The following is an 18,584-nucleotide window of genomic DNA, read 5'->3' on the forward strand; positions in this document are numbered from 1 at the left end:
ATGGTTAAGGTTTGGAAAACAAGTGGGCAATGCCTAGTTCCATCAGGCTGGCTCCTTTCAGGTCTCAACTCTCCCCTCCCCCTGCCTGGGACTCAGTAGGTCCTTGAGGGTTGATTACTCCCACCCTGGGGGCCACATGCCCTCTAATAGGGGACATTAACCCAGAGCAAGGGCCTGAAGCTCACCCTGCTCTGGTGAGGATTCTTGAGCTCCATCTCATGGCACAGGCAGCACTGCCACCTGTTGGCCATGGCTAGGAATGCAGCCACAGCATAGGGCTCCCCTGCCAGCAGTTCCAGAGGTCCCAGAGAACGGACATGATGCAAGCAGAACTGGCCGAGTCCCTCAGCCCATCAGCCTGAGAATGTCAGGGCTCGTTCCCACCCAGAGCTTTCCCAGCCATCTTCCCTTCCGGCCAAACTTTCAAATCTCATCACTGCCCCCCAAGTCTTTCGATCACCACAGTAAGCTCATTCAATCAACAAATATTTATTGAATACCTATTATGTACCAGCACTGTGCAGCAGTGACTTGTAAAATGAAAGGTGATACAGAACTCTAAGACTAACGGCACCACTCCTGCCCAGAGAGGATCCAGGTGGGACTCCCTCAAGGAGATGAGGGAGTTTATTTCAGCCAAATGGCCCTTGCCCTGGGTCTGGTCTTCAGGTCTCCTGACCACCTGCCCCAGCTCCCATAGGTTGCTGCTGTCTTCGCTCTGCTTCCCACTCCATCTGCCCAATAAGACACACACTTTGCAGCTCTCCAGTGGCTTCCTGGCAGTGTGGTGTATCTGGGCAGGCCCACCACCGCTGCATCCTCACCTCTCCATCTGGCTTCTACTCAGACTCCCTGGCCGCGAGGGCAGAGAAGTCTGTGTGAACTGCCCAGTGAGATCCATACGAATGGTGCTTCATGCGGTGGGGCTTTGCCTTTCTGGGGCCTTGGAACAGAGATCACAGTCCCTGCCCCAGCCCAACCCTTCCCTCTGGCACCTCCTCACTAAGCTCACTATCCAGTCAAGGAATCAGAATAATCCTGGGGCTCATTATCAATACCACCCCCCACCCCCACCCCCGCTGATTAATCCTAACAGCCACAGGAATCGCAGCCTGACTGCTACACTTCTCCAAACACAACACTGTCAGGCTCCTGCAGAGACATGCCCAGGCACACCGCCCCTACCTGGGACCCTGGGGTAAGCAGACCACCAGTCTCCCCGGGCAGCGCCCGAAGGAATTTTCTACTCAGGAGACCACGAAGTCCCAGAGGGCTGGAAGGAGCGGAACCAGAAGAGGACCCCATCCATGGATACAGGTTGTGAGGAGTGTCAGGCATTTATTTCTGGAGCAGAGGTGAGGTGGGAGGGACAAGGGCCTCAGCAGTGGACACAGCTGCGCATGAAGTTGACGCAGAGGCTCGTGTAGTAGGTAGGGTAGTCACGGAGGTGGCTGACATGGGCGGAGGACACGAAGTCCACAGAGCGCACCAGGACCTGGTGTGCCAGGCGTGCCTCCACCATGCGTTCCACGTCCCTGGCTAGGACCACTTCATCAGCCCTCGAGTAGAGGTAGAGCTCGGGCCAGCGAGAGGCTGCGTCGAGGAGCCTGTCGTAGAAGTGGGTATGGAAGAGGGCGGTGAGTGGAGCGAGCAGGACGTGGAAGAGGCCCGCCACCAGGGCGAAGGCCACCAGGAGCAGCAGGCGCAGCGCAGCAGGCCGGTGCTCCAGGATGGTTGCCAGGGCCCGCAGGGCCCCCGCCAGGTTCCTATCACCAGGCCCGCTGTCAAAGATGGTGCCCACCACACGCAGGTGGCAGAAGCGCCGATGGGTCTGCAGGAGCTCCAGCACGTATCGGTACAGCATGACCCCGGCGTTGCTGAAGACGTGGAAGAGCAGGGGCTCCTTCTCGATCTCGTAATCAAAGAGGAGCTCGAGGAGCTTCTGGGCCAAAACACGGAGTGAAGGGATGCCCAGGGACTCGGAGAAGAAGACCATGTGCCACGGGGCTGTGTATCGGATCACAATGCAGCCCTGTGGAGGGACAGGGTGAGGTGGGTACAAGCTAAGGTCAGAGGCGTCCAGCAGCTCCCAACTTGCACGAGCGCAGAAGCCTAGCAGTGCTCCAGGCCCTGCTGCAGCTGGGCCCCAGCTCACCGCTCACAGACACAGTGCCTTCCAGAGTGGAAGGCTGGAGAACAATCACTTCACATTGGCCAAGCCCCCTCAGCCCGGGATGGTATGTGAGGCCTGGAACCCAGAGCTTTGGAGACATCTGAGCTGAGCAGAAGGAAGTCTCCTCACTCTGGTCCACTTTGTCTCCCTCCCACCCATGATCTTGCACCCTCATCTACTCAGCTTGCTGCCTGGCCACACCCTGTGGCTGTACCTCCCCTTTGCTCTGTGTCTACCTCCCAGGCACAAGGAGGTAGGTACCTGGTAAGACCCAACAGAAGACACAGCCTGCAGGCCCCAGCCTTGACCACTAGAGGCCACTCATGAGCCAGACCCACATCAGATCAGTCTCTGGCCACTGCTACCTTCCTACAGGGCCCTGAGAGCAGGCCATACTTTCTGGCATCAGGTGCCTGGCAATCAAATCTGGTTCCAATGCCTGGGATCATTCCTCCCACTTGCCCTGAATTCCCTGTATAGTAAGCACTATTGTTCCTCAAATTCTAAAATCTGAGCCAAATTCTCTCTAGGTTGATGTACCCCTAAATACGTGGACCAAGTCTCCAGGCCTGAGTCCTAATCCCGCCCATTAACTAGTTCTAGAGACTAAGGGCCTCAGAGTTAGGCTGGCTCTAGGGTCAGGCAGGGCTGGGTTCAATTCTGAGTCTGTGTTTCCATCCATCTCTTAGGGTTATGGTGAAAATGAAATGAAAAAATGTATCTCAAGTGCCCCAAACAGCACCTGGCACAAAGTAAATTCTCAACTAACAGTAGCAGTAAATCATGATGGCAGGACTACTCCTTGAATGACCCATCACCAAACAGGGATGGTCAGCTGAGGTAACTTTTGACTTCCTCCCTCCAATCTGACATTTGCCCCACCTGCTCCTGGCACTGCTCTTACCAGGGCCCTGGAATGAGAAGGGGGCCTGGTGCCACCTGGGCCCTTAGCTATGGAAATTTCACAGAGTGCTCTGTTCTCACTCCCCAGGAGGATGTGAAATGTCTTCCCACCCACACACAGCACATCCCACCTCACTACCACACATGTGACTCCTGGACTAAACAAAGCCCATCCACCACACACCCATGGGTGCAGACAACCAAGGCGCCCACCGCTCACTAGGGTGCACCCACCACAGCACCTGGGAGTGCACGGAGAAGCACAGCTGCCAACACACACCCACAAGCACATATACCACTGGCGAGCACACACGTTCACGGTGCACTAACTTGAGGGAGCGCACGCGAACACACACTCCTCCCCAGGAGAACTACCTGTCGGTTCGGACATAAGCTCAGCAATTCCTGTGAACACCATCTCTGAGGGCACACATGGCGTCCCTCTAACTCCTCATCCCCTGTGATTCACACAGAGCTCGCCCTGGGAATTCCCAACACTCCCTGTGAAGGGCCCCACACACCGAGCTTCCCTGTGCCCACAGGTCTGGGCTTCACTGGGAGGTTCCAAGGTGCCTGGCATCTCTGCTGCCACCTCCCCTGTCAGATGCTCCCAGAAGTCCCTGCACCAAAGACCTGGGTCTCATTGCATGTCAGATCCCAGTCTCTTCTCTCTCCCCCAAAGCCAACCGTCTTTCCATCTCTGCACATGCTCAGTCCCAGGACAAGGCCCTGCTCTGTCACTCCTCACCACTCTTCCCCGTATTCCAGGCTCTTCCTCTCTCTAGATTCCTGCACAGACTAATCTCATTAAAAAACAAAAAACAGCCGAAACTGGTTTGACTCAGTGGTAGAGCATCGGTCTCCGGACTGAAGGGTCCCGGGTTCGATTCCGGTCAAGGGCATGTACATTGGTTGCGGGTACATCCCCGGTGGGGGGTGTGCAGGAGGCGGCTGGTCGATGTTTCTCTCTCATCGGCGTTTCTGGCTCTCTATCTCTCTCCCTTCCTCTCTGTAAAAAATCAATAAAATATATTTTAAAAATAAATAAATAAATAAATAAAAATTTAAAATTTAAAATTAAAAAAAAAAACTTCTGCTTTACACCATGTTACCCTCTAACTCTATCCCACCTTTTCTTCACGCTCCTAAACAAATTCTGACAGCCACCCTCCTCTCCACCGCTTCCCTTCCACTGGCTCCAATATGACGACTGCACTGCTCTTGTGAAGGTCGTCATCTTCTGCCAAATGGTCTAACCCCGTGGTCGGCAAACCGAGGCTCGCAAGCCACATGTGGCTGTTTGGCCCCTTGAGTGTGGCTCTTCCACAAAATACCGCGTGCGGGCGCGCACAAACTTTGCCAACCATTGGTCTATAGCCCATGAGGCTTTCAGTCCCCTCGTACTTCCCTCCCAGCAGCATCTGGGATCACACTCTCCTATGGGTAGCCCGGCTCTTCAATAAGTTGTAGACTTAAAAGAAGGCCAAGGAACTAGATGCAATGGGTGATCCTCAATTAGATTCTGATTTGGGCAAATCAGCTATAAAGGACACTTTGGGGACTATTAGAGAATCTGAATGTAGACTGGAAACTAGATGAGAATTTATTAACATGAGAAGGTAGAGATCAAAATCTGAAAAAAAGTAGGCTGTAAAATAGTATAGTCAATAGATTTCATTTAGGTAGAGGAAAGAAACACACACAGAGAGAAAAGCTGAAAGGATATATACTAAAGTGTAAACAGAGGTAATCGCTAGGTGGTAGAATACTGTGTTTTATTTTCTTTTAAATAATAAAGCAGTAGGAGTTTGGAGTTGAGAAAAATTTTTCTCCAAACCCATCCTGTCCTCCCAGCTACCAGGTAAAGGCTCCCCTTCCTTTCCCAGACGACCCCTCCACTGGCCCTGTCACCTCAGCTCTCTGCCTTCCCAGCTCTGCTCCCTCCCTTTCTCCCCGTGCCTCTGCCTCCATACATCTTTCCTCTCGCCCTCCACAGTGGCCGCTTCCCAAAGGCTCTGGATTCCCAAACTTCCCTGGGTCTTCTTGTCCCTCTTTGGCCACCCCTCCTCTCCTCGCAGGACCTTTATAGCTGATTTGCCCAAATCAGAATCTAATTGAGGATCACCCATTGCATCTAGTTCCTTGGCCTTCTTTTAAGTCTACAACTTATTGAAGAGCCGGGCTACTCAGAGCTGTCTTAGGCCCTCTTCTCCTTGCCCTCTACACACTCCCTGGGGAAGCTCACCCACCAGGACCTATGGCTTCTCCTCAGGGTTCCTTGTCTCAAAAAACACCGCCCTCTACTCAGGAACTGCCGCAGCCAGAGCCCTGGCATTACCCTGGACCCCTCCCTATTCCTGTGCCCACACCCAAGTGCTCACTAATCTACCATTCCACCTCCTAACAAGCTCCCTGATCCATCAACTTCCCTCCACTGGCACCACCAACTCCAAGGTCCTGATGCTGTAACACGTTATGCCCAGCACACCAGCCCTGGTTCCTGCTGCCAACAGTATCAGCCAACAGAAACTTGAGGTCTGGGTGACTCCACTACTGGGAGCACATCAGGGCTGAGCTGTCCACTGTGGGGGATGGGGAGGGAGGAAGGGGAAGCAGGTCAGGGGGCTAAAGGAGACAGACCAGGCCACAGAGCTGGCAGCAATGAGGGGATAAACCTACCAAAGACCCATGACCCCCAGCATCTTCCTCGCAGGCCTGTTCCTATCTTCGCTGCAGCCCAAGCGGGGCCTCAGCAAGCTGTGTCCGCAGCCTGCAGTACTCACCCTTTTGTGGTAGATGGCGCTGTACTTGGCAAGGTTCTTGTCCGTGCAGCCACCCCAGCCCAAGAGAATCACCAAAGGCTGTCGAGAACCACCGTGGCTTGGGCTGTTCTCTGAAACAGACAGGTTACTATCAGTACTGGAGCTGGGGTGGGGGGTGGGAGTGACTGGCTGCAGGCAGGGAGCAGAAGGTAGCAGGCCCAGGCACTTGCCAGCCCCTGTGTCTCGGGTTCCCACAGGCTCCCTCCTCTGCCCGCGGCTTCAGGTGGCCTCTCAGGAGGCAGGCACTGCAGGGTCATTGGAAAAACCCACCTGAGACTCTCTTTAGTGACTCAGAGACACAACCCAGGTGAGAAAAGTGCAGACTTTCTCCATGCAAGTTCACCTTCTAATCCAGGGGCCGGCAAACTACAGGCCAAAGCCAGCCATGGTCTGTTTTTGTATGACCTATGAGCTAAGAATAAAAATACTCTTTACATTTTTAAATGGTTTTAAAAATTCAAAAGGAGTATTTTGTGACACATGAAAATTGTAAGGAATGTAAATGTGAGTATCCACAAATCAAGTTTTATTGGAACACAGCCATATTCATTTACTTCTTGTGTATGGCTGTTTTCATGATAATACAGCAGAGCTGAGTAGTTGTAACAAAGACCCTATGGTTCACAGAGCATAAAATACTTGCTGGCCCTTTACAGAAAAAGTTTACCGGCCCCTGTTCTAATTACACAAACAGCTGGAAGAAGAAGGTGTTAGGAAGAGAAATGGTGGCACAGTATAAGCAGAGAGGGGGAGCAGATCGACTCCGAGGCCCATTCCAAACTACCTCCCTGTCTTGCCAGAGAGTATTAGCTGATATTCAATGAGGTTTAACCTCATAACAACACTCAGAGGAATGTTATTACGGATAAGTAAATTGAGGCACAGAGTGGTTAGGTTGCCTAAGGTCACACAGGCGCCTGCTCCCCATCCACCAGCTCCTCCCGTGATGTGTGAGCACCAGCCAGCTGTCTGCTCTGTACCTGCTCCTGCAGGGCCTCCCTGCTACCTGGTTAGTCAGGGCCCATCTCGCTTCCCCTGCCAGGGAGTGCCACCTCCCAGGGGGACTTCTGTGCAGGGACGGCTAGTTCTCTGCCTCCCGAAAGGACTGGGCTGTGCCCTTCCGAGGACCAAGCCCCCTGGCTGTGTTCAGCTGCCACCCTGAGATTTATGGAGGCCGGTGGTGACCTGGCAACAGTAAATTTCAAGGCTAGTTAAGAGGATGGTAAATATAAATCACTAACCTTTGGACAAAAGGAAGACAACAATTTCCTGTGGAAATTAATGTGATTGAAAAGTTCAATGTTCCTGCTCTCCCGCAGTGGCGACTCCCGCCTTCGGAGATTAACTGCCTGCGCCACGGGGATCCCGGGCTGGGCTGCAACTCAGCCTGCAGCCGGAGCTGCCAGCGCCTCGGTCCCGCCCACGGCTCTAACTCAGGCCCCTCACTCCTCACTGGGCTTGGTGTCCCCCTGTCCTCCGCCAGAGCAGCGCTGGTTCGGATCTGCCTTTGAATCTCCGAGACCCAGCAGCTGGCTTCCTGAGACCTACCCGGGAAGGTTCGGACAGCTCCTGCTGGGCCTCGGACTTGGCCCTTCTCCAACCGCTGGGACTTCTAACTCCATTTTGCTCCACTGCAGGTTGGACTGGCACACTGGGCTTCACCGACTCACAAAGGCATGGCTCTCCCCCAGATACGCATCTCCATGAAGAAACCCAGCGAATGGACGCCATGAACACACTCCTACTCCCACAGCCCAAGCTTTCTGTCGTGGTCCTAACGGGGGGAAGTGGTCCCTCCACTCCTGCCAGGCATTCAAGGCTGCCCGCTGAGCCCCAGGTACTCTGCACCTCCCACTCCCCAGCACGCTCTCCTCCCCGGGCCCTACTTTCTGTGCCCGCTCTGAACCCAGAGCCTTTGGCATGACCTCCTCCCCTGGAGTCACGCGGCCCCTTTGGATTCTACACGTGAAGTGCTGTAACCGGAGAGGCCGGGGTGCCCTGGGAGCGCGCTGAGGGACAGTGACCGGAAAGGCCGCCCAAAGGAGACGCACTGCTGTCCGGGCCTTGCAGGACTAGCGGGAGCGTGCCAGGGGCAGAGAGGGCAGGGGCAGGGCTAGGAGACGTTATAATCGGTCTGGGGCACAGCAAGCAGCCCCAGGGGCTAGCTGACAAGGTGAGGGCGCAGCACCAACGGTCAGGAGAGCTGCCAAGAGGGGGACTGGGCCCAGTCCTGAGGGCCTTCACGCCATGCTCAGGAGTCGGCACGTTATTCCACAGGCAGCAGAGAACGAGAGGAGATTCCGGAACTGGGGGGACGGTACTGATTAACGACTCCCACAGATATTTGTTTAATGTCGCAGCCAGCAGGCTCCGTGAAGGCGGGAACTGGGTATGTCGTGTTCATCACCGCACCCCAGCGCCCAGCTCTGAGGCTGCACATTCGGGCACTCGTGCTGATGGGACACTGGCTGTGAAGGATGGATCCAAGGAGCGCGCCGGCATTCTCCTCGTTACCCATTGCCCCTTCCAGTCATAAAAGTACCGTATTTTTCGGACCATAAGACACTCCGGACCATAAGACGCACCAGTTTTTAGAGAAGGGAAATGAAGAAAAAAAGATTCTGAAACAAATAGTGTCCTAAAATATTTTATGTGCATTAAAACCCAACATCACAGTCATAAACACATGTAATCAACCCTGTAAAGTAAACAGCAGCATTTAGAACCATTTTAGAGCCGGGCAAGCACACAGAGACCACACAGAACCGGGCAAGTAAAAAAACTTTTTTTTTTAAGTATATGTGTAGGCTATATTTGGACCATAAGACGCAGGGACTTTTTCCCCCCACTTCTGGGGGGGAAAAAGTGCGTCTTATGGTCCGAAAAATACGGTAACTGCGATGGCTATTGTTATTTACGGCCACATCGGGACCATGATCCTGCACTCTGCGGAAGCCCCTGCTCCTCTCCCCTCCCGCCGCTGACATCTCTCGGCCTCCAGCCACTCGCCTGGGGCACCGAAGACAGGCCCGGCTCAGCCTCCCGCACACACTGCAGGCCGGCCATGGCCCACCTGTTCCCACACTATAAACCTCTCTGAAGTCCACGTTTCTCCCAGCTCCTGCCCTCCCCCCTCTCCCATTACAGAGAAAAACAGCAACAGCAAAAAGAGCATTATGTGCCAGGCGGTATTCTCAGCACTTTACCTATCAACTCACTTTGTCTTCACAGCAATCCTAGGAACAAGAAACTGTTGTTAGTCTCACGTTACAGATGAAAAACGGAGCCATGGAGATGGTAAATAACCTGCTCAACGTTACACAACTAAGCAGCGAGGCTGGAACCCAAACCCAGGCGGTCTGGAGACCAGCTTACAAGCCTTTCTCAGCCAGCCCCGGGGAACAAAGCCGAGGCCCCAGCTCAGCCCGTTTACGAGCTCGGCTCCAGGCCTGTGCACGCAGCTGCCTCTGCGCATCAACAGGCCCAACACTGACCCCCACCTGCCCCTCCTCGGGACCGCTGACACCGCAGAACCTCACCAGGTGCTGCTCAGCTGGCCCTGCAGCCATCCCAGGAGTTGGCTACTCCTGTTAGCTACGGTCTCCGTCTTACAGGGGAGAAACCTAAAGCTCAGAGAGGGGAGGAGTCCCTCTGCAAGAACATGCAGCCAAAGTGGCAGAGCCGCGCCACACGCCTCCGTCTCCGGGACCCCCCCGAGCTCCTCACTCCCGGCTGATGCTGACGCTCCATGCTTATGCTCTGCTAATGCCCACTCCACCTCTGAGTCCGCTCACTGCTCACTGCCAGGACGCCCCCCTTGATGCCCTCCCCACCCCTTCTCACCTCCACCCCCCATCACCAGAGGGGTTAGATGGCCCTCCTCGGCACTGTCTCAGCACCCACCATCCCCGGCCACTGCGCTCCTCGCTGCCCCGAAAGTGTCCATCAGGAACAGGCCGGAGACTACGGTATCAGGCAAGGCAAGAGATGGCAGAGACCGAGCCAGAGCCGTGGGAGGCAGGTAGGATGGGGAGGGAAATGACAGGGAGAAGAGAGTCACAACCATTTTGGAACGAAAGCATCAACAGTCTCAAAAATATACAAAATCTGACTTAGTGATTCCATTTCTAAGGAAGAAAAATGTTTCATGGAAATATTAATAAAATGTTAAGCAGATCACAGACACAACAAGTAAGAGATAAAACAGGATAAAATATGGGAGGAGGTTGGCATGGCTGGCTGTGTGTGTCATTTCCGGCGACACAGTCACGCGTGGCCAAGGCCTGCAGAACATGCTTAAGCTTTATTGTGGCCACTGCGACATACACCTCCATCTGGGAGAACGGCACGGCAGTGGCAGGAGACAGTGAAAACTACTATCGGAAACGGATGGAAGAGCTGGCTCAGAGCCTGATGACAAAACAACCGCAGCATTTCCGCAAGGAGAGACACCTCCTACTCCGCTCTGCTCCTCCTCCTGGCCCCCGGCCTTCCGGGTCCCCCCGCCCCCCGCCCTCGTATAAAGCCAGCACCCCACATGGGGGGAGGGGGTCTTCCAAGATGCCCATGATGGGTCCTCCTCCTCCTGGGATGGTGCCAGTGGGACCTGCTCCTGGAATGGGCCGCCCAGGGAGAGCACGTGCCAAGGAGCCTGGGCCCCCAAGGATGACGGTGCCCGCTCGGCCCCCAATGACTCAACCAGACAGACAAGGAGAGAGGGAGCCTCTTTCCATCGGTTTCTATTACTTGTTCTACCTCCCCGGAGATCGTGGTGCTGCGACTCTGGGTGTTTCCCAACATCGTGATAAGGAAAAGTCACCCCTATCTAAGAGAGGGGAGTAAAACAAGCAGTTCTCGTTCGTATTGTGAAAAGTGAAAATCAAATGGTCAACTCTTTTAGTTAAAAAATATAGTTATAGGGCCGAAAACCGGTTTGGCTCAGTGGATAGAGCGTCGGTCTGCGGACTTAAGGGTCCCAGGTTCGATTCCGGTCAAGGGCATGTACATTGGTTGCGGGCACATCTCTAGTAGGGGGTGTGCAGGAGGCAGCTGGTCGATGATTTTCTCATCGACGTTTCTGACTATCTCTCTCCCTTCCTCTCTGTAAAATATCAATAAAATATATATATATTTTTAAATATATATATATATAGTTATAGGAATACATCTTTGTGACCTTGGATAAGGCAACAGTTTCTTAGACATGAGCAAAAGTATAAAGAATAAAAGAAAAAGTAAATAAATTGGGACTTCATCTAAATTGAACTTTTGTATTTCAAACGACACCATCAAAAAGCGAAGAAAAAAAATCTTAGCCAGTTTGGCTCAGTGATTAGAGCGTTGATCCACAGACTGAAGGGTCCCTGGTTCGATTCCAGTCAGGGACACATACTTTGGTTGCTGGCTGGATCCCCGTGTGGGAGGCAACCAATCAATGTGAGGTGTTTCTCTCACTCTATCTCTCTTCCTCTTTCCACTCACTCTAAAAATCAATGAAGAAGTATTCCCAGGTGAGAATTAACTACCACAAAATCCACAGAATGGGGGAAAATATTTGCAAATCATATATCTGACAAAGGGCTTGTATCCAGGATATATTAAAACCTATTAACAACTCAACAATAAAAAGACAAATAACCTAATTTTAAAATGGGCAAAGGACTTAAAGAAACACTTCTCCAAAGACATATGAAACAAACAAAGACATATGAAAGGCCAACAGTACATGAAAACATGCTCAACATCATAAGCGTTAGAAAAATGAAAATCAAAACCACAATGAGATACTATCTTATACCCACTATTATGGTTACAATAAAAAAGTCAGATAGTGCCTTGGCCAGTGTGCTCAATGGTTAGAGCACTGGCCTGAACACCAAAGGATCTCGGCTTTGATTCCCAGTCAAGAGCATATACCTGGGTTGCAGATTTGATCCTCACCACCAGTTGGAACGTGTGTGGGAGGCAACCAATCGACATGTCTCTCACATTGATGTTTCTCTCTATCCCTCCCTTCCACTCTCTCTAAGGATCAATGGAAAAAATATCCTCATCCCTTGGTTGAGAATTAATAAAAACTTTAAAAGTCAGCCAAAACCGGTTTGGCTCAGTGGATAGAGCGTCAGTCTGCGGACTGCGGGGTCCCAAGTTTGATTCCAGTCAAGGGCATGTACCTTGGTTGTGGACACATCCCAGGTAGGGGGTGTGCAGGAGGCAGCTGATCAATGTTTCTCTCTCATCAATGTTTCCAACTTTCTATCCCTCTCCCTTCCTCTCTGTGAAAAATCAATAAAATATATATTCTTTTAAATTTTTAAAAAGTCAGATAGTAACTGGTGAGGATATGAAGAGGTCAGGACCCTCATATACTGCTGTTGGGAAGGTGCAGCCACTTTGAAAAAAGTTTGGCAGTTCCTCAAAAAAATTAAACATAGAGTTAGCATATGACCCTGTGCTTCCATTCCTAGTTTTACACCCCCAAGAGAAGTGAAAGTATACGTCAACAAAAATGCCTGTACCCAAATGTTCATCACAGCATTATTCATAACTAGAGGCCCAGCACTCAAAATCGCGCAGCTCCACCCATCTGCGCAGCCTCACCAAGCTCACAGCCGCGCCCACATGCACGTATCTCATCACGCCTCGGGGCACCACCTGGCTGTGCCCACCTCACTGCACCCACCCACCCGCCCACCAGCCTTGCTGCGATCAGAGCTTGTGGGCCAGGGGGAGGGACCAAGAGGTGCTCCATGCACATCATGATGACCCGTCATTTGGTTGCTATGGTGTTACAGCACTGGCTTTTTATAATATAGCCAAAGGGAAGTAACTCAAATATCTATCACCTATAAATTGTTAAACAAAATGTGATATCCATACCATGAAATACTATTTTGTCATAACAAGAATGAAGTTCTACCAAAACCGGATAGAGCGTTGGCTTGGGGACTGAAGGGATAGAGCGTCGGCTTGGGGACTGAAGGGACCCGGGTTCGATTCCGGTCAAGGGCATGTACCTTGGTTGTGGGCACATCCCCAATAGGGACTGTGCAAGAGGCAGCTGATCGATGACTCTCTCTCATCGATGTTTCTAACTATCTCTCTCCCTTCCTCTCTGTACAAAATCAATAAAATATATTTAAATAAATAAAAAAAAGAATGAAGTACTGATACATGCTATAACATGGATGAACTTCGAAAACAAATGCTAAGTGAAAGAAACCAGCCACAAGACCATATATTGCATGATTTCATTTATTTGAAATGTCCGGGACAGGCAAACCCATTGACAGAAAGTAGATCAGCGGTTTCAAGCAGCTAAAGGGAGGGGAAATGCGGAAGTATTAATGGGCACAGGCTTACTTGTTGAGGTGCTGAAAATGTTCTGGAATTAGACAATGGTGATGGCTACACAATTCTGTGAAAGCTAATGAATTGTACATATTAAAAGGGTAAATTTTATGGTACATGAATTATATCTCAATAATGCTATTATTTAAAAAAGGAAAAGTAATATATTAAGTGAAAAAGCAAGTTGAAAAGCAGTATAAACAACAGAATACACATATTTATATTTGTATATATGCATATATATGTATACACAAACACACACAAACATATATGCACAGAAAAATACATCAAAGATTAACAGCAATTATTTCTGGGACTAGAGGCAACTGTTTTTTCATGGTATTTTTTTACCCATATTCTAAAATGAGTATCATTTTTGCAGTAAGAATTAAAATGTTATTTTTCAAAATGGGGGAGGGCGTTTCAGAGAGCCGAAGCAGTTGAGTCCTCACAGAGATCAAGCCTGGCATAAGTATTCCTTTCAACCCTGGCCCGTTCCGAGCACCACACAAACAATTTAATCTCGAGGGCTCCCTGTCCTCTAGAATTTCTCAACAAAACAACACTGACACCAATAATGCAGGAATTACAGATACACATATTGTACAACACTTCAAGTCATAAAACTGGAGCATAAATTAGATTGTGCACACCCCGGGGGCATACGGCCATGACAAAGGGAAGGGCTGACAAGGCGTAAGTGTCTGTGGCACATCATGAGCTTTTTATCTGTAAGCCAGAATCAACACACAAAGGACTCTGTTTTCTTTTTTAAACGTGAAGAATAAAAGGACACCCAAATTGTCTCCTGCCCAGAAATATTTTCTAGAGTCTCAGAGTTCCTATATTTAAACCAAATTATTTTTTAAAATATATTTTATTGATTTTTTACAGAGAGGAAGGGAGAGAGATAGAGAGCTAGAAACATCAATGAGAGCGAAACATCGACCAGCTGCCCCTTGCACACCCCCTACCGGGGATGTGCCCGCAACTAATGTACATGCCCTTGACCGGAATCGAACCCGGGACCCTTCAGTCCGCAGACCGATGCTCTACCACTGAGCCAAACCGGCTTCGGCTAAACCAAATTATTTTATATGTACTCTTTTTTAACTTTTTGAAATAACAGCATAGGAGAGCAGCATAGTACCTAAGGGTACGTAGTATGTGAAACAATCGCTGGGTTCAAATCTCTGGCTCTGCCACTAATAGCTAGGAAGGAGATCTTGAGCAAGTTCTCTAAGCTCTCATTTCCTTATCTGTGAAATGGGGATAATAATGCAAAGGATTAAGTAAGAAAATGACTATAAAGGGCTTAGCATGGCACCTGGCAAAGAGAAAGAGTCCAATAAATCAAAATTATTATTACTACTTCAGGAGAAAGCATGCTCGCTGTAGAAAAGGAGAAAATGAATATCTAATAAAATTGGAATCATGCTGTTTTGTAATCTGCTTTCTTCGATTTAGCAATATATTGTGAACATCTCTCCCTGTCAGTTTATATATTTCTGCACCATTCTTTTTAGTGGCTGCAGAGCAGCTAGAGAATGTAATTTATGGTGACCAATCTCCCATTATTAGACATGATGCTTCAGGTTTTTTGCTATTATAAAAATAACTTTACTGCACACCTCTTTCTTTGTGCCTGTCCTTAATTGTCTCCTAGAAATGGAACTGTATTCAAGCAACATTTCCTAATGGCAACTGAGAGCTGATGCAAAAGCTTAGGAGCGAGGCTCCCGAGCTGAAATCTGGGATAACCTGGGACAAGGTATTTCCCCCAAAGAAATGAGATGAAAATGGGGTTTTGGGAGGTGCGGGGGATCACTGGTCAGAGAAGAAGAGGGGTGGGTTCTGAGAGATTCCAGGTCAAGGGAACGGCTTCGGTAAAGGCCCGGACACACTCCCGCGGTGGGATTCCCAGACGGGGTCTGAGCCGCCTGCCCAGCCTGGGCTCTGAATGACCCGGGCCTGCAGCTGCTCCCTGCTAACCGCTGTGCCAGCAGCAGCTGCTCACCTCTCTGTCAACTCCCTGCAGCGCTGGGCCCTGCGGTATGATGTTCAAATATGGGGGGAAAGCAATTCCAGAAACCAAATATGACTGTCCTATACACTTCTCCACCATTAAACAGTAAATGCAAAATCTGGAGGACAATCTCTGGGGCCCCAAAGACTGTCACTGTGTGAAGCGTGTCAGCCTGGAGGGGAGCCCTCTGCAGGAGGGAAGCAAATGGGTTGAGGGGATCACAGGGCTGTTTCCTCCTTCTGGGAATTCCTACAACCCCAGCTCAGCTCTAGGGCATCCACAAGGAGGCTGTTAGAACTACTTCAGAGACGGCCAGCGGAAGGCCCTGGAGATCTCTCTCTGGGAGAAGAAACTTGAGGAAGACATGAAGCTGCCCTCTTGAGAGAGGAAGAGAAATTACGGTTGTACCCACCACGACCCTCTCGCCTTCCACTTACATCATTGTGAAACCAGCTCTTGTAAACCTCACCCCTTCCAGAAACCACAGCCCTCTAGCGGGAGTCTGCGGATGAGTCACTTCCGAGGCCAGGACACAGAAAATGCTGGACTGAAAGGAAACGGCAGGAAGGCCTATGGCGGGTCAGGAAAGGGAAGGGCTTTCTAACAATCCCAGTTGCCTCCCAAAGGCCGGGATGTTCGGGAGAAAGCTGTCCGGGAAGGGTCTGGTGGAACAGATGCCCTCACGCTAGCAGAAGGATGCAGGACAAAGGGGCCCTGAGATTTCTTTCCATTCTAGGACCCAGTCTCCTCAAGCAGAGAAAATACACCAACAATGTGTCAGGCACACACTTCCAGTCACTATCCTGTTAACCCTCACAATCCCTGCAGCAGGCATTATTATTATTATTATTCCCATTTTACAGGGGAGAAATCTGAGGATCGGAGAGGTTCAACAACTTGCCAAGCCACTGATCCAGGAAGAGGTAGATCTGAAATACTAACCAAGACCACCAGGCTGCCATGTGGGCTGAAAGAGAACTTCTGCCTTCCTGGCCATGCAGCTGCAGGCTCTCCAAGGACAAGAATATTAACTGGCCGAAACCGGTTTGGCTCAGTGGATAGAGCGTCAGCCTGCAGACTGAAGGGTCCCGGGTTCAATTCCGGTCAAGGGCATGTATCTGGGTGGTGGGCACATCCCCAATGGGAGGTGTGCAAGAGGCAGCTGATCGATGATTCTCTCTCATCGATGTTTCTAACTCTCTATCCCTCTCCTTTCCTCTCTGTAAAAAATCAATAAAATATTTTTTTTTAAAGAATATTAACTGTCTTCATCTCCCCCTGATGCCAAAACTCTCCAAAAGCACTTTTACATCTATTAGCCCCGTGGTCGGCAAACTGCGGCTCGCCAGCCACAGGCGGCTCTCTGGCCCCTTGAGTGTGACTCTTCCACAAAATACCACGGCCTGGGTGAGTCTATTCTGAAGAAGTGGCGTTAGAAGAAGTTTAAGTTTTAAAAATTTGGCTCTCAAAAGAAATTTTAATCGTCGTACTGTTGATATTTGGCTCTGCTGACTAATGAGTTTGCCGACCACTGTGTTAGCCCAAGAGCCCTAAGCCAACAGATCAGGAGTCCCTGAGCCCAGCTCTAGGGAAATAGAGCTGGTCCGCGGCCATTTGTTCTGTGGGAGCCCAGCGGCTGCCCTCCTCTCTTAGGCCCCAACCGAGGCACACAGATGCCACGGGAGGAAGTCTCTCCTGAAGGAAGCATCACCTGAGCTGAGCCTTGGATGATGAGCCAGACACAGCGATGGAGCGGAGTGGGGCGGCAGAGGGGAAAGGGCATTCCAGACACAGGAAACAGCAGAAGCAAGAAATGTGTGGGGAATCACAAGCAGTTCGGTTGCCAGAACATAAAGCTCAAATTGAACAGTGGAAGGACATGCTGACCAGAGAGGCAAGCAGGGGCTGATAAATCATGAAGGACTTTGAAAGCCGTATTAAGGAATCTGGACTTGATTTATCCCGAGGGCAATAAGGAGCCAATGAAGGGTTTTACACAGAGCCGTGATAAGATCAAACCTCTGCCTAGGAGGCTGAGCGTGGCAGGGAGACTGGAGGCGTGAAGGCGAGGGGGAGCAATGCAGGGAGAGACATGCCGGGCGTAGGCTGGCGTGTACTTCAAGGCTCCTCCTCCATAATTCCGAGTCAGGGCCCAACCTTCCATTCTCTGGGCCCCTAATCCTACTCACACGGCCAAGGACCCAGGCCCACTCCACAAGCTACTCATTTTAGGGAGCCTCCCACACACCTTTCTTTAACGAGATGACTATAGGGAGAAGAAGAATGCTGATCACTAAACTCACTCCATTCCAGGCGCTACGCTGGGTCCTCCACACAAACAATCCCAGTTGTGCAACCAACCACCCTTTGAGGGAGGTCACTACCGGGATGCCCGTTTTGCAGAAGAGGAAACTGAGGTTTGGAGGGGGTGGCCTAACCAAGGGCATCCAGCTACTCAAGGGAGGAGTCAGGATGTGAACCGACCACTCCCTGGGGGCAGGGGCTGCTCCGTTGACCACAGCAGTTGAGAGTAGGGAGGAGGAAGAGATGAGGGTTGGGTGTCCCGGGCTTCCGTGAAGTCCCCGGTTGGGGGCTGGGGGGAGGAGAAATAGTGGGCGGAACCAGAAAGGCTAGACGTGGGAAACCGACCCCAAACAAAGGAATCAGAAGGGCCCCTGCCCTCCCGGCCTTCAGCTACCAGGAGAAAAACAAGAGCGTGACCTTGAAAACTCCGATTGAAAAGACACACACACACACAAAAAAAAAAAAAAAAAAAAAAAAAAAAGGACCCCAAAAGAGCAGAGACCGCAGGGAAGGGAAGAGGCTCCGACAGGTTGAGTGCCCGGGGGCGGGGCTTACAAGGGGGCGGAGCTCTCCGAGCCGGACCGAGGCCCAGACCGGCGGGACCCTGCGAGGGGGCTGGCCGCGAGGGGGCGGGGCCGCGAGGGGCGGGGCCACCGCTGAGCTCGCGACCCACAGACTCGTTGGGTCCCCTCCCCACGATGGGGCCAACCCTCATTCCATACCCCGGCTCCGGCAGGGCTGATCCGGGATCTCAATGATGTAATCCAGCTCCGCCGAGGCCATGGTGAACGGTGCCGGCCCTCAGCACGGGCCTGCCGCCGGAACTCCCGCTCGCGCGCCCGCACCTCACCCCGGCGCCTCCCTGACACTGCCCAATCACCGCCCACCTCGCCCCACGCCGCCCAATCCCTGAGCGCGCTCTGTGACCTCCCTCCCTAGCAACCACCGAGCCTCTCGCGGAGCCTCTGGCCGCGCCCCACTAGCTGGGCCCTTAGCAACCACGCCC

General features: G+C 51.4%; 1 protein-coding gene across 3 annotated transcripts; it reads right to left on the reverse strand.

Annotated features, from left to right (window-relative positions):
- Positions 1-473: 473 nt before the first annotated feature.
- On the reverse strand, positions 474-18,461 carry TMEM53 (transmembrane protein 53). 3 transcript variants are annotated; one of them, XM_036444490.2, is made up of 3 exons: positions 18,301-18,461; positions 5,860-5,969; positions 474-2,032 (listed from the first exon to the last, which is right to left on the reverse strand). In XM_036444490.2, the coding sequence occupies exons 1-3, from the start codon at positions 18,359-18,361 to the stop codon at positions 1,379-1,381; spliced, it is 825 nt and encodes a 274-aa protein (XP_036300383.1). In that variant the 5' UTR covers positions 18,362-18,461; the 3' UTR covers positions 474-1,378. The 3 variants fall into 3 exon arrangements, with proteins under 3 accessions (XP_036300383.1, XP_045440710.1, XP_036300384.1); XM_045584754.1 differs by lacking the exon at positions 18,301-18,461 and adding an exon at positions 7,140-7,291; XM_036444491.2 differs by lacking the exon at positions 5,860-5,969 and having other exon boundaries at positions 18,301-18,431.
- Between the last annotated feature and the right edge of the window lie 123 nt (positions 18,462-18,584).

The sequence above is a fragment of the Pipistrellus kuhlii genome, unplaced genomic scaffold, assembly GCF_014108245.1.
Source record: "Pipistrellus kuhlii isolate mPipKuh1 unplaced genomic scaffold, mPipKuh1.p scaffold_m20_p_2, whole genome shotgun sequence".
NCBI classification, from domain to species: Eukaryota; Metazoa; Chordata; class Mammalia; order Chiroptera; family Vespertilionidae; genus Pipistrellus; species Pipistrellus kuhlii.